Consider the following 13,186-nt stretch of genomic DNA (forward strand, 5'->3'; position numbering starts at 1 on the left):
AAATGAAATGCAAGGTGAATCAGTGCTAAAGACAAAACTAAAAGCATAGCATGAACAAGCATGAGCTTACTTTATAATAAAGCCACAATGTGTTGGAGGAACTCAGCAGGTCAGGCAGCATCTCTGGAGAACCTGGATAGGTGACGTTTTGGGTCGGGACTCTTCTTCAGACCTGAAACATCACCTATGCATGTTCTCCAGAGATGCTGCCTGATCCGCTGAAGTACTCCAGCACTTTATGTCTTTTTTTGTAAACCAACTTTACAGTTCCTTGTGTCTGGGTTGACTCCAGATTGTTCAGATTCAGGGATAGTTTCTTCCCAGCTGTCATCGAGCAACTGAACCGGCCTACCAACAACTAGAGAGTGGTCTTGACCTACCATCTACCCCATTGGAGACCCTTGGACTATCTTTATTTGGACTTTACTGGACTTTTTTCTTGCAATATAGGTTATTCCCTTTACCCTGTATCTGTACACTATGGACGGCTCGATTGTAATCATGTATAGTCTTTCTGCTGACTGTTAGCACGCAACAAAAAGCTTTTCACTGAACCCCAGTACACATGATAATAAACTGAACTCAAACTCCAACAAAAAAATCTTTTCACTGTACCTCGCTCGGTACATGTGACAATAAGCAAAACTACTGTGGTTAGTTTTCTAAATCCTTTCCCCCACCTTGCTGAAGTTTGCAAGTGTACGCTGGCCACTGTTTTTTCATTCCTCCTTTATTTGTGTTGCTAAGATGATAACCATGCTGGGAAGTGTACATGTTCCAAGGGCAAAGTGAATGTACTCCAAAATAAAGGGAAGTGAGTGAGCAATTGTCTAGACATGTCTGAGTCCAGACGCAGGATAGGTGTGCGGTTGCCACACCTTCGAACCAGTAGCAACTAGACCTGCGAATGCGTCGGATTATTTGTCAGTGCCGGCTCGGGCTGACTTATAAACCTGAGTCAGCGAGGCTGTGTTTAAAGGTGGGGAGGAGGACACCGGAGACTGAATCAGCCTCCATTTGACACACCAGCTATAAAAGAAGCCTTTGGCAGTGAACTCCCCATTTTAAGGTGTGCACCGACCGCTGAGACTCAAGGAGGCTGTAGGATGCCTGTGTGTAATCTGTGGACGAGGCGACTGAAGGTGCTGGCGGTACTCCTGTCAATCCTTGGGCCATGTTTCGGAGGAATGAGGCCATTCGAAAAGCCAAAGAAATTATCACGGGCAACGGAACATATTCTCCGGAACAGAATCAACTGCAGAACGGTAACCTTCTAATCTGACATTGTTAAACATTAAGTGAGCAGGGCACAAAGTGCTGTAGTAACTCAGCAAGTCAGGCAACATCTGTGGATTGACAAGCGACGTTTCAGGTCGAGACCCTTCTTTTACATTGATTGAGAAGGGCCAGTGGTTTTATAGTTCAAAGAAACTTTCCTTCAAGAGATCAAGGGGAAATATGCCCCACAGTTGTTCAGTACCATCAGATCTAGGGTTTAAATCATTTAATTGCTGTCTGTTTTATTTTTAAATACTGTGATCTTGAAAACTCGTGGTGTGTTTTCTCAAGTATTGCGGCTTTGTGAGCTCAGAGGAACAATGGAGGGCATACAAAATGGGAGGGGAAAATGTGAGGAAAGTTAACAGTTTGTTGTCAACTGAGGTAGATCTACGTTATTAGGTTTATTATTGTCAGGTGTCCAATGGATAGCTTTGTTTTGCGTGCTATTCAATCAAGTCAGTTCAGTTAAATGTAAAGAGTGGAAATGCAGATGCTGGTTTATACCGAAGATAGACACTAAGTGCTGGAGTAACTCGGCGGGTCAGGCAGCATCTCAGGAGAAAGAGAATACACGATACTTTGGGTCTTTTATCAGAATGGGTCAAGGAATCAAATGTAATCAAGAAAAACTCAAGTGCAATAGATTGAGCAAAAGGGGAAGATATAGAGTGGAGAATATAGTGCTCGGTGCAGAATATATCTACAGACATCTTGGAGTGCATGGGCAAGTTGGGCCGAAGGGCCTGTTTCCGTGCTGCATGACTCTGGGGAGTTGCAGTGATGTGAAGCGCTGTGCTGAAATGGCAATGGACATGTTTGAGGGGTTGGGCACTGGGGGAGAGGGCATGCTGGCTGTACTGAGGCTGATCAGACTGTTGGTTCTTGCACGACTGTGGGCTACATTATAGTAACTTATTGCATACATTTATTTTAGACATTAGACAATAGGTGCAGGAGTAGGCCATTCGGCCCTTCGAGCCAGCACCGCCATTCAATGTGATCATGGCTGATCATTCTCAATCAGTACCCCGTTCCTGCCTTCTCCCCATACCCCCTGACTCCGCTATCCTTAACAGCTCTATCTAGCTCTCTCTTGAATGCATTCCGAGAATTGGCCTCCACTGCCTTCTGATTGTTGTTGTGGTGTCTAATATGCCTGTACAGCTAGAGCGTGTGTTCCAGTTCCATGTCTGGTGTAGATGACAAACAAACACTCCAGCTCTCTGGGTAATCGAAAGACTACAGATGTTGAAATCTCGAGCAAAACACACATTGATCGAGGAACTCAGCGGGTCAGGCAGCATTTGTGGGTGCGGGGGGGGTGCGATGGACAGACAACGTCTCGGGTCAGACTGAAGAGGGTCCCGACCCAAAATGTTGGCTGTCCAGTTGTCCAGTCCCTTCACTAATGTTATCTGACCTGCTAAGTTCCTCTAGCATTTTGTTTTCTACTCTTGTAGTGCAACCAAATCAAACTCTACAGAAGATCGTGGTATCTGAGGTAGTGGTTAGTGTTGTGCAGTGTTCAAGAGTCTAATGTTTGTTGGGAAGCAGCTGTTTTTGAACCTGGAGGTCATGGTTCAGACTCCAGTACCTTCTTTCCAATGGTAGCAGCGAGATGAGAGCATGGCCAGGGTGGTGTGGGTTTCTGATGATGATGGCTGCCATTTGGAAGCAGCGCCTCCTGTAGATCCCTCCGATGGTGGGGAGGTCAGTACCTGTGAAGGACCCTGCCATGTCCACCACTCTCTGCAGCCTCCCATGTTCTTGGGCTTTTGAGTTACCAAAGCAGGCTGTGAGGCAACCAGTCTGTGTGCTCTCTACCATACATCTTTTAACCTCCCTTCTTACAATCGGACTGGCTTGCCCTGAGGCTGCATCCATTTATTTCTTCTGCTCTCCCCATTCTGATCTTGTTTCCGTCTCAGTCGCTGAATTAATTCCTCAGCTTCTTAATTTCTTGCAGGGAGATATCACCATCTCTCTGCTCTGAACCTCTTGTGTTTGAGCCTGGAGCCACTGAAAGGGAAGGTGTCATCAAAGTTGGGACATCTAATAGCAATTCACAGCCAGCCAAGGTCCTCTGCGTGATGTCACGCGGGAAACCCTGGCCGCTGGTCTGACACGAACAGCCATGAGGTAGATGATTGGACAATTGTGCTGATGAAGACACTGCAAATGCTGGTTTACAGAAAAAGACACAAAGTGCTGGAGTAACTCTGTGGGTCAGGCAGCATCTCTGGAGAACATGGATAGGTGGTGTTTCAGGTCGGGACCCTTCTTCAGACCTGATGAAGTTTGGAAGGGGTTCTCTGTGTCTTTGATGCAATAATGGCGATGGGATGCGATGGGACCCTAGCTTACGGGAGGACCGTTCAGCAGTTCTGAAGGGGACGAGGCCATTCCCGATTCGGGTGGTGCACGTTTTCCAGCTTCAGTACCTCCTGCCGGTGGAAATGGGGAGAAGAAAAAATGGGAGGAACAAGACTTTGATTATGTTGGCAGCTTTCCTAAGGCAACGTGAAGTGTAGTTGGAATCGATGGTGGGGAGTCTGGTCTGTGTGATAGACTGGGCTAAACCCACAACTCTCTGCTATTTCTTGTGGTCTCAGGCAGAGCTATTCCCAAAATTCAATATTGGTGTTGGTTTATTATTGTCACATGTACTGAGACGCAGTCAAATCATACTGTACATGTGTACAATCAAACCATACACAAGTACAATAGGTAGTGCATAGAAAAATACCAGAGTGTAGAATATAGTGTTATAGCGTTAGTTACAGAGAAAGTGTGCAAGGATTGCAATGGGGTTGGCTAGTAGGTTTGCCCTGAATCCAGGTTAGATTCATTATTAATTGGAGATCATGGCCAATGTTTTGTTGTGAATACTTTCCACTTAGCTGATTATGTTCCTCCTCAGTCTTCGCTCCTCTGTTAAATTAGTCCCAGGTAGTCAGCCTATCCCACTGGTTGTAACCTCTCAATCATATGGCAAGATTGTTAAAGAATGCACATGGTATGTTTGTCTTCATCGCTTGGGCTATTGAGCGCAAGTCAGGAGGTCACGATGCAGCTTTATCGGACTTTGGTTAGACAATAGGCAATGGACAATAGGTGCAGGAGCAGGCCATTTGGCCCTTCGAGCCAGCACCGCCATTCACTGTGATCATGGCTGATCATCCACAATCAGCACCCTGTTCCTGCTTTCTCCCCATATCCCTTGACTCCGCTATCTTTAAGAGCTCTATCTAACTCTCTCTTGAAAGCATCCAGAGACTCGGCCTCCATTGCCTTCTGAGGCAGAGAATTCCACAAATTCACAACTCTCTGGGTAAAAATGTTTTCCCTCATTTCCGTTCCAATTGACCTCCCCCTTATTCTTGTGTAGGCAAATAACAGCAGACGCTGGTACAAATCGAAGGTATCAGTCTGAAGAAGGGTCTCGACCCAAAACGTCATCAGTCTGAAGAAGGGTCTCGACCCGAAACGTCGCCCATTCCTTCTCTCCTAGATGCTGCCTGACCAGCTGAGTTACTCCAGCATTTTGTGATCCCCCTTATTCTTAAACTGTGGCTCCTGGTTCTGCACTCCCCCAACATCGGGTACATGTTTCCTGCCTCAAGCGTGTCCAATCCCTTAATAATCTTATATGTTTCAATTAGATCCCCTCTCATCCTTCTAAATTCCAGAGTATACAAGCCCAGTAGCTCCATTCTTTCCACATATGACAGTCCATCCACCACAGGAATTAACCTCATGAACCTACGCTGCACTCCTTCAATAGCAAGAGTGTTCTTTCTCAAATTTGGAGTCCAAAACTGCGCACAATACTCCAGGTGCGGTCTCACCGTGGTCTTGTACAACTGCAGAAGGACCTCTTTGCTCCTGTACTCAACTCCTCTTGTTATGAAGGCCAACATGCCATTAGCTTTCTTCACTGCCTGCTGTATCTGTGTGCTTACTTTCAGTGACTGATGTACAAGGACACCCAGATCTCGTTGTACTTCCCCTTTTCCTAACTTGACACCATTCAGATAATAATCTGCCTTTCTGTTCTTACCACCAAAGTAGATAACATCACATTTATCCACATTAAACTGTATCCTGGGATGGCAGGACTTTCATATGAAGAAAGACTGGATAGACTCGGCTTGTACTCGCTGGAATTTAGAAGATTGAGGGGGGATCTTATAGAAGCTTACAAAATTCTTAAGGGGTTGGACAGGCTAGATGCAGGAAGATTGTTCCCGATGTTGGGGAAGTCCAGAACAAGGGGTCACAGTTTAAGGATAAGGGGGAAGTCTTTTAGGACCGAGATGAGAAAGTTTTTTTCACACAGAGAGTGGTGAATCTGTGGAATTCTCTGCCACAGAAGGTAGTTGAGGCCAGTTCATTGGCTATATTTAAGAGGGAGTTAGATGTGGCCCTTGTGGCTTAAGGGATCAGGGGGTATGGAGAGACGGCAGGTACGGGATACTGAGTTGGATGATCAGCCATGATCATATTGAATGGCGGTGCAGGCTCGTAGGGCCGAATGGCCTACTCCTGCACCTATTTTCTATGTTTCTATGGATCATGAACAGGCGGAGGAGGTTAGTTTAAACAGGCACTATGTTCAGCACAGACATTGTGGGCTGAAGGGCCTGTTCCTGTGCTGTACTGTTCTATGTTCTGCATCATCCTCTTACGGCTATGCTCCATGCTTCTTGGTCCTCTGTTGCGAAGCAGAAGCCAGACTGTGCACAGAGGTGCGAGCAAGTCACCGCATGTTTACGCAACTCGTACGCCAAAGTAAACTCCTGCAGATGCCAACAATCTGAAATAAAAACAAAATGATGCTGGGAACACTCAGCACGTCAGGCTGCATCCATGAAGGGAGAAACTGAGTTAACATTTCAGGGCAGAGACCTGCAAAAATGTCGTTGCCTGAAACATTTCCATAACTTGAACTACTTTGTAATTCTATCTTTCTGGATATAATGTGTAGGAAGGATCTGTAGATGCTGTTTTTTTTACCAAAGATAGACACAAAATGCTGGAGTAACTCAGCGGGTCAGTTGGCATCTCTGGAGAAAAAGGATTGGCATGAAGAAGGGTTCCGAGCCGAAACGTAACCTATTCCTTTTCTCCAGAGATACTACCTGACTCGCTGAGTTACTCCAGCACTTTGTGCCTATTGCTGGAAGTAATCTCTGTTGCTTTGCTTGGCTCTTTGTGAGCGACTTTCTTCATGTATGTCACCGCTGTTGGTGGTGTGTGTGTCTCCCTCTCTCCTCCCCTGGCTCCCAGTGTTAACTCACATCTTCTCCACTGTTGACAGAAATGCGGCATTGGATACTACAAAGAACACCAGGGATTTTTCTTGGGGCGATGTGTTCCTTGTCGCTGTCACGGGCATTCGAACCAGTGTGAAGAACGAACCGGAAAATGCATCGTAAGTAACAATAGTTCAGTAATGCTTTATTTGTCATGTGTGCAACTGCACAGTGAAATTCGTTTTGCATATATTACACGTGCAGACGCCACCATTTTCGGTGCCATTATTCAAAACCCAAGCGCTCGATGTACTGGAGCAGTTCCCACAAACCGATGTCCTGACAGGAGATAGTTTTAAGTTCTTTTACTTTTAAATTTAGAGATAGAGCGTGGAAAGAGGCCCATCGGCCCATTGGGTCCATGCTAACCACAGACCCCCTGTTCACACTGGTTCTATGTTATCCTACTTTCCCCATCCACTCCCTACACATCAGAGGCAATTTACAGAGGGCCAATTAACCTACGAACCTACACGTCTTTGGGATTTGGGAGAAAACTGGAGCACCCGGAGGAAACCCAAGCAATCACAAGAAGAGCGTGCAAACTCCACCCAGACACATCAGCAGGCGAGGTGGGGATCGAACCCAGGTCTCTGGCGCTGTGAGGCAGTGGCTTTACCAGTTGTGCCACTGTGTCGGAGTAATTTGGATTTCATTGTTTAAAGTGTTACTGTTTGTGTACAGCAGGTTCGATCACCGCTGCATCTCACCTTGTCTCCTCCCTCTCCATCTCCCTGTCCCTGTTTCTCACCTTCCCTCAATCCATCTATATAACCATCTTACTCAGAAACCCCTCTCACACCACAGTGGTGCAGCTGGTAGAGCCAGCTGGTAGAGCCAACACTGGAGATCTGGGTTTGATTCTGACCTTGGCTGCTGCCTGAGTGGTGTTTCGGTTTATGTTTTTATTGAAATGTGGAGTGAAAAGCTATGTTTTGCACATGAGCTAATCAAATCAGAGAATACTGTACATAAATACAATCACATCAATCCCAAGAACAGTGTGTGGAGCAAGGGGGAAGATAAGGTTGGCAACAGCTTGGTAAGTGTTTAGTTTAGTTTATTTTAGAGATACAGCGTGGAAACAGGCCCTTCAGCACACCGAGCCCATGCCGACCAGCAATCATCCCTACATTATCCCACACTCTAGGGACAATTTACAATTGCACCAAGTCAATTGAACCCACAAACCTGTACGTTCTGGGAGTGTGGGAGGAAACCGACGCAGATCACGGGAAGAACGTACAAACTACATACAGACAGCATCCGTGGTCATGATCGAATACGGGTCTATAGCGCTGTAAGGCAGCAACTCTACCCACTGCGCCACCCAAAGTGATCCATGGTCAGGCACGTGTGGATCTAGGCGGCACAGTGGCACAGCGGTAGAGTTGCTGCCATACAGCGCCAAAGACTTGGGTCCGATCCTGACTACAGGTGCTTCTATACAGAGTTTATACATTCTCCCTGTGACCGCATGGGTTTTATCCGGGTTCTCCGGTTTCCTCCCACACTCCCAGGACGTGCAGGTTTGTAGATTAATTGGCTTTGGTGAAAAAATTGTCCCCAGTATATAGGATAATGCTAGAGTACGTGGTGATCACTGGTCGACACGGACTCAGTGGGCCGAAAGGCCTGTTTCTGCACTGTATCTCTAAAGTAAAGTGCGGCTGAGCACAGGGAAAGAGACTCGGAGTGGAAGGTTGTAGAGTAGGAGCCAGAGATCACGACTGATAGAAGTGAGATATGGCCACTGGGCCCCTCGATTCTGCTGTACCATTTGAAAAGATAAGAGAGTTGAGTAAGAAGGAAACTTTTTTGGGTCATTTAGTTTATTATTGTCACATGCACCAAGGTGCAGTAAAAAGTTATTTGTTGTCACACAAAACTATACATGATTACAATTGTGCCATCACTGTGTATAGATACAGGATAAAGGGAATAACGATTAGAGTAAGATAAAGATAGTTCGAAGGTCTCCAATGAGGCAGTTGGAGAAAGGATGGTTCAGTTGCCTGATAACAGCTGCGAAGAAACTCTCACTGAATCTGGATATGCATTTTCAAACTTCTATACATCTTGCCTGATGGGAGAGGGAAGAAGAGAGAAGAGAGATTGACTGGGGTGAGACCGGTTCTTGATTATGCTGTTGGCCTTGCTGAGGCAGCGTGAACTTGGATCATTGAATAATAGAATCAGGTACAATGGGCCAAAGAACCTCCTGCGGTGTCCATTTATTACCAAGATACAATTTGTGAACACAATCTCTGGGAGGTCGAATCTAAGAGGAAAGTTATTAACAGAAATAAAGACACAAAGTGCTGGAGTAAATCAGCGGGTCAGGCAATATCTCTGGAGAAAAAGGAAAAAGGTGCCCCCTTTCACCAGAGGTGCCCACTGAGTTACTCCAGCACTTTGTGCCTATCTTTGGTATAAACCGCAGTTCCTTGTTACTACTTAACAGAAAGTAAGTTATAAGAGAAAATAAAGATTGATAAAGGACACATTATTATTCTTCCCAGTGTGAGTCTCACTGTTAAGATTACCATGAACATCTGCCATGTTCCCACCTGTCCTCTGACTGGGACACGTACCCTCTCAGTAGTCTGAAGAAGGGTCCTGACACCAAACGTCATCAATCCATATTCTCCAAGGATGCTGCCCGACCCTCTGAGTTATTCCAGCACTTTGTATCCTTTTACCACTCAGGGACATGGGGTGAGTCTTGCCCACGATATCAGATCCTGACAAACCACGCTACACTTCATTCTGCCTCAGGAAAGCAGTCAACATAATCAAGGACCACTCACTCCCCTCTTCTCCCCTCTCCCGTCAGGCAGGAGATACAAAGGCTTCAAAACACGTGGCACCAGATTCAGGAACAGTTTCTTCCCCACTGTTGTCGCACTACTGAATGGTCAGTCCTCCATCTACCACTTCTCTGCCCATTGATGAAACCTAAGCAGGACACAAAATGCTGGGTAACTCAGTGGGCCAGCGAGCATCTGTGGATGGAATGGACCCTTCTTCAAACTGACCCGATGAGTTCCTCCAGCACTTGCGTTATTCTCAGTTTTTATTTATTTTAAGTGCATCAAACGTTTATTATAGAAAGAAGGGAATGATTTAATAGGAACTTGAGGGGGTATTTTTTCATGCAGAGAGTGAAACAAGCTGGCAGAGGAGGCAGTTGAGGCGGTACAATAGCAACATTTAAAAGACACGAACAAGTACATGATAGGAATAGTTTAGAGGGATATGGACCAAATGCAGCCAGGTGGGACTAGTGTAGATGGGGCATCCTGGTCGACGTGGGCAAGTTGGGGCAAAGGGCCTGCTGTATGACTCTGTGAATCTTAACTGTTGTTGTCTTCTTTAACAGAGCTGTCAACATAACACAGAGGGGGATCGCTGTGAACGGTGTCAGCCCGGTTTCTTTGGCAATGCCACCCAGAATGTCTGCAAACCCTGTGCTTGTCCGCTCAAACAGCTCAGCAACAAGTAAGCGGGGCAGGGAAAGAGAGAAGGCATGAGGGGGGCGGGCCATTACTTAAAATTGGAGAATCCAGTCTTCATACTGTTGGGTTGCAGAGAGGTGCTGTTCCCCTATATCATCCTGATTCATTGATTATCTGTAACTTGCTTCCCTCCACAGCTTTGCCACGCAGTGTGGTGAGGTTAATGGTGCCATGACGTGTTCGTGTAAACCAGGCTATACCGGGACAAGATGCCAGAGGTTAGTCTTTCATCATTAATCACAATTCCAAGCTTTGTAAAGCAATGGTATTATTGGTTAATTACTGTCGTGTGTACCGACCGAGATACAGTGAAAAGCTTGGCTTGCGTGCTATCCCGTCACATCATGTGATTCATGAGCACAATTAAACCGTACACAACTCCTCTTCTGTACCAGTTCCCTGGAATCGGGTGAGAAAATAGAACAGGCACAGGATCATAGAACATAGACCATAGGACAGTACTGCACAGGAACAGGCCCTTCGACCCACAATGTCCATGCCGAACATGAAGTCAAGTTAACTATGTCACTAAGTTCTCTATCTTTATATATTATGGGATAGAGGAGGGTGTTGCACACAGACGACACAGTGGTGCAGCAGTGAACTAACTTGCTGCCGCACAGCACCAGGGACCCGGGTTCGATCCTGACTACGGGTGCTGTCTGTATGGAGTTTGTACATGCACCGGTTTCCTTCCACATTCCAAAGATGTACTGGTTTGTAGGTGAAATGGCTTTGGTAAAAATTGTAAATTGTCCCTGGTGTTGCGTAGGATAGTTTTAGTGTATCAGATCGCTGGTCGGCACGGACTCGTAGGGCCGAAGGGCCTGTTTCCGCACTGTATCTTTAAAATAAACTAAAGTCAAAACAAAGAATTGCAGATGTTGGTTTATACCGAAGATAGACACAAAATGCTGGAGTAACTCAGCCGGTCAGGCAGCATCTCTAGAGAGGGGACCCGACCTGAAACGCCACCTATCCTTACTCCCCAGAGATGCTGCCTGACCCGCTGCGTTGTCCAGCCCTTTGTGTCTGTCTCTCAAATTAAAGTAGAGTTGCATTGACGTTACTCTGATTGAAATCCACAGGTGTGCTCCAGGATATTTTGGGAACCCGATGGAGATCGGGAGTCAATGCCAGCGATGTCAGTGCGGCAATTCTGAGACGACCAGCTGTGACCCCTTGACAGGACAATGTAACAGCTGCCCAGGTATCACCTCGCGGAACAAAAAGAATTGGGGCAGGAGCTAGTATTCATAAGTTATAGGTGCAGAATTTGGCTATTCGGCCCATCAGGTCCACTCCGCCATTCCATCATGGCTGAACTACCTTTCCCTCCCAACCCCATTCTCCTGCCTTCCCCCATAACCTCTGACACCTTTCCCAATCAAGAAACCTGTCAATCTCCACCTTAAAATAAGCATTGACATCCTCCACAGCCGTCTGTGACAATGAATTCCACAGATTCACCACCCTCTGACTAAAGAAATTCCTCCTCATCTCCTTTCTAAAGGTAAGCCCTTTTATTCTGAGGCTGTGCCCTCTTGTCCTAGGCTCTCCCACGAGTGGAAACATCCTCTCCACATCCACTCTATCCAGAGACCATCCACTATTCGGTAGGTTTTGCTAACGAGTACAAGTCCAGTGCCATCAAATGCTCATCATATGTTAACGGGGCCATTCTTGTAAACCTCCTCTGGATACTCTCCACTACCAGCACATCCTTTTTCAGTCTAAAACTGCTCACAATACGCCAAATGCAGTCTGACCAGTGCCTTATAAAGCCTCAGCATTGCATCCGTGGTATTGATATTGGTCATGTTTACCGAGATACAGTGATAAACTTTATTTTACGTGCTATCCAGTGAGATCATGCTGCACATGAAACATCAGGTAGTGCAAAAGGGAAAATAAACACAACACAGAATTATAGTGTTGCAGTTATAGAGAAAGTGCTGGGGAAAAGTGCAAGGGCCACAACAAGGTTGGTTGGAAGATTGGGAATTTATTCTTTGCTTATGAGAGGACCATTCAGTATTCTGGTAACAGCTGTTCCTGAATCAAGTCGTACACACTTTCAAGCTTTTGAATCTTCTGCCCAATGGGAGACTATTAGAGTCATAAAGTAATACAGCATGGAAACAGGTCATTCGGCCCAACTTACCCACACCGCCCAACATGCCCCATATACCACAGTCTCACCTGCCTGTGATTGGTCTCTATCACGCGAAACCTTTCTTACCCATGTGTCTGTCCAAATGTATTTTAAATGTTGTTATAGTACCTGCCTCAAGTACCTCCTCCGGCAGCTCGTTCCATACACCCACCACCCTCTGTGTGAAAAAGCTGCCCCTCAGGTTCTTGACTTCTCTACCCCGGGTAGATGCTCTTTTTGAAAATGATTTTGTTTGAGAGGGGTGAAGAGGAAATGTTTGAGAGGGGAGAAGAGGCTGTGCATGGTCCTTGTTATGTTGGCTGCTTTCCTGAGTTGATGGTTAGCAGGGACTCAATGGGCTGAAGGACCTCTTTCTGCACTGTATCTCTCTCTCTGTGATTCTATAGAATGTTTTAAACTGGAACAAGTTAACGCTGTAATTATTTAAAATTCATATTTCAGGTCTTTCTCTTTAGAATCCCCACATTCATTGCATTTATCCTGAGGTCCTCGACATGACCCCTCATTAATGTGCTTTGTTCCTTCACAGACTGTGATAATGAGGAACACAAAGACACCAGCTCTGATGGAAAGTGCGACAGTGAGTAAAACAGCGCCCCTCGCCTCTGCCCTGGCTCCGGGAGGGTTGTGGAGGGAAGGTTGAGTCCCTGGGGTTCGTGCACAGTAGCCACTGCCTCACACCGCCAGAGACCCTCGTATTGAGGTTCTGTATGAAAGGATTCATGAGTTTGAAATACTTTTGTATCCAAGCAAAAATATGAATGTTGCTTAGAATGCAGTTCATGGCCTGCCTCTCACATGCACATTTTCTTGCATTAGAGTGGAATTCTCTGCCTCAGAAGGCAGTGGAGGCCAATTCTCTGAATGCATTCAAGAGAGAGCTAGATGGAGCTCTT

At 46.1% G+C, this 13,186-nt stretch overlaps 1 protein-coding gene across 1 annotated transcript in view; it reads left to right on the plus strand.

Annotated features, from left to right (window-relative positions):
• The window catches only part of lama3 (laminin, alpha 3), a 195,125-nt gene that overhangs the window by 133,158 nt on the left and 48,781 nt on the right, over nt 1-13,186 (plus strand). Inside the window, 5 exon segments of the mRNA XM_078397982.1 lie at nt 6,602-6,715; nt 9,979-10,097; nt 10,252-10,332; nt 11,203-11,324; nt 12,820-12,870. Coding sequence (XP_078254108.1) covers nt 6,602-6,715; nt 9,979-10,097; nt 10,252-10,332; nt 11,203-11,324; nt 12,820-12,870 — 487 coding nt within the window.

Source organism: Rhinoraja longicauda, chromosome 4, assembly GCF_053455715.1.
Source record: "Rhinoraja longicauda isolate Sanriku21f chromosome 4, sRhiLon1.1, whole genome shotgun sequence".
NCBI lineage: Eukaryota > Metazoa > Chordata > Chondrichthyes > Rajiformes > Arhynchobatidae > Rhinoraja > Rhinoraja longicauda.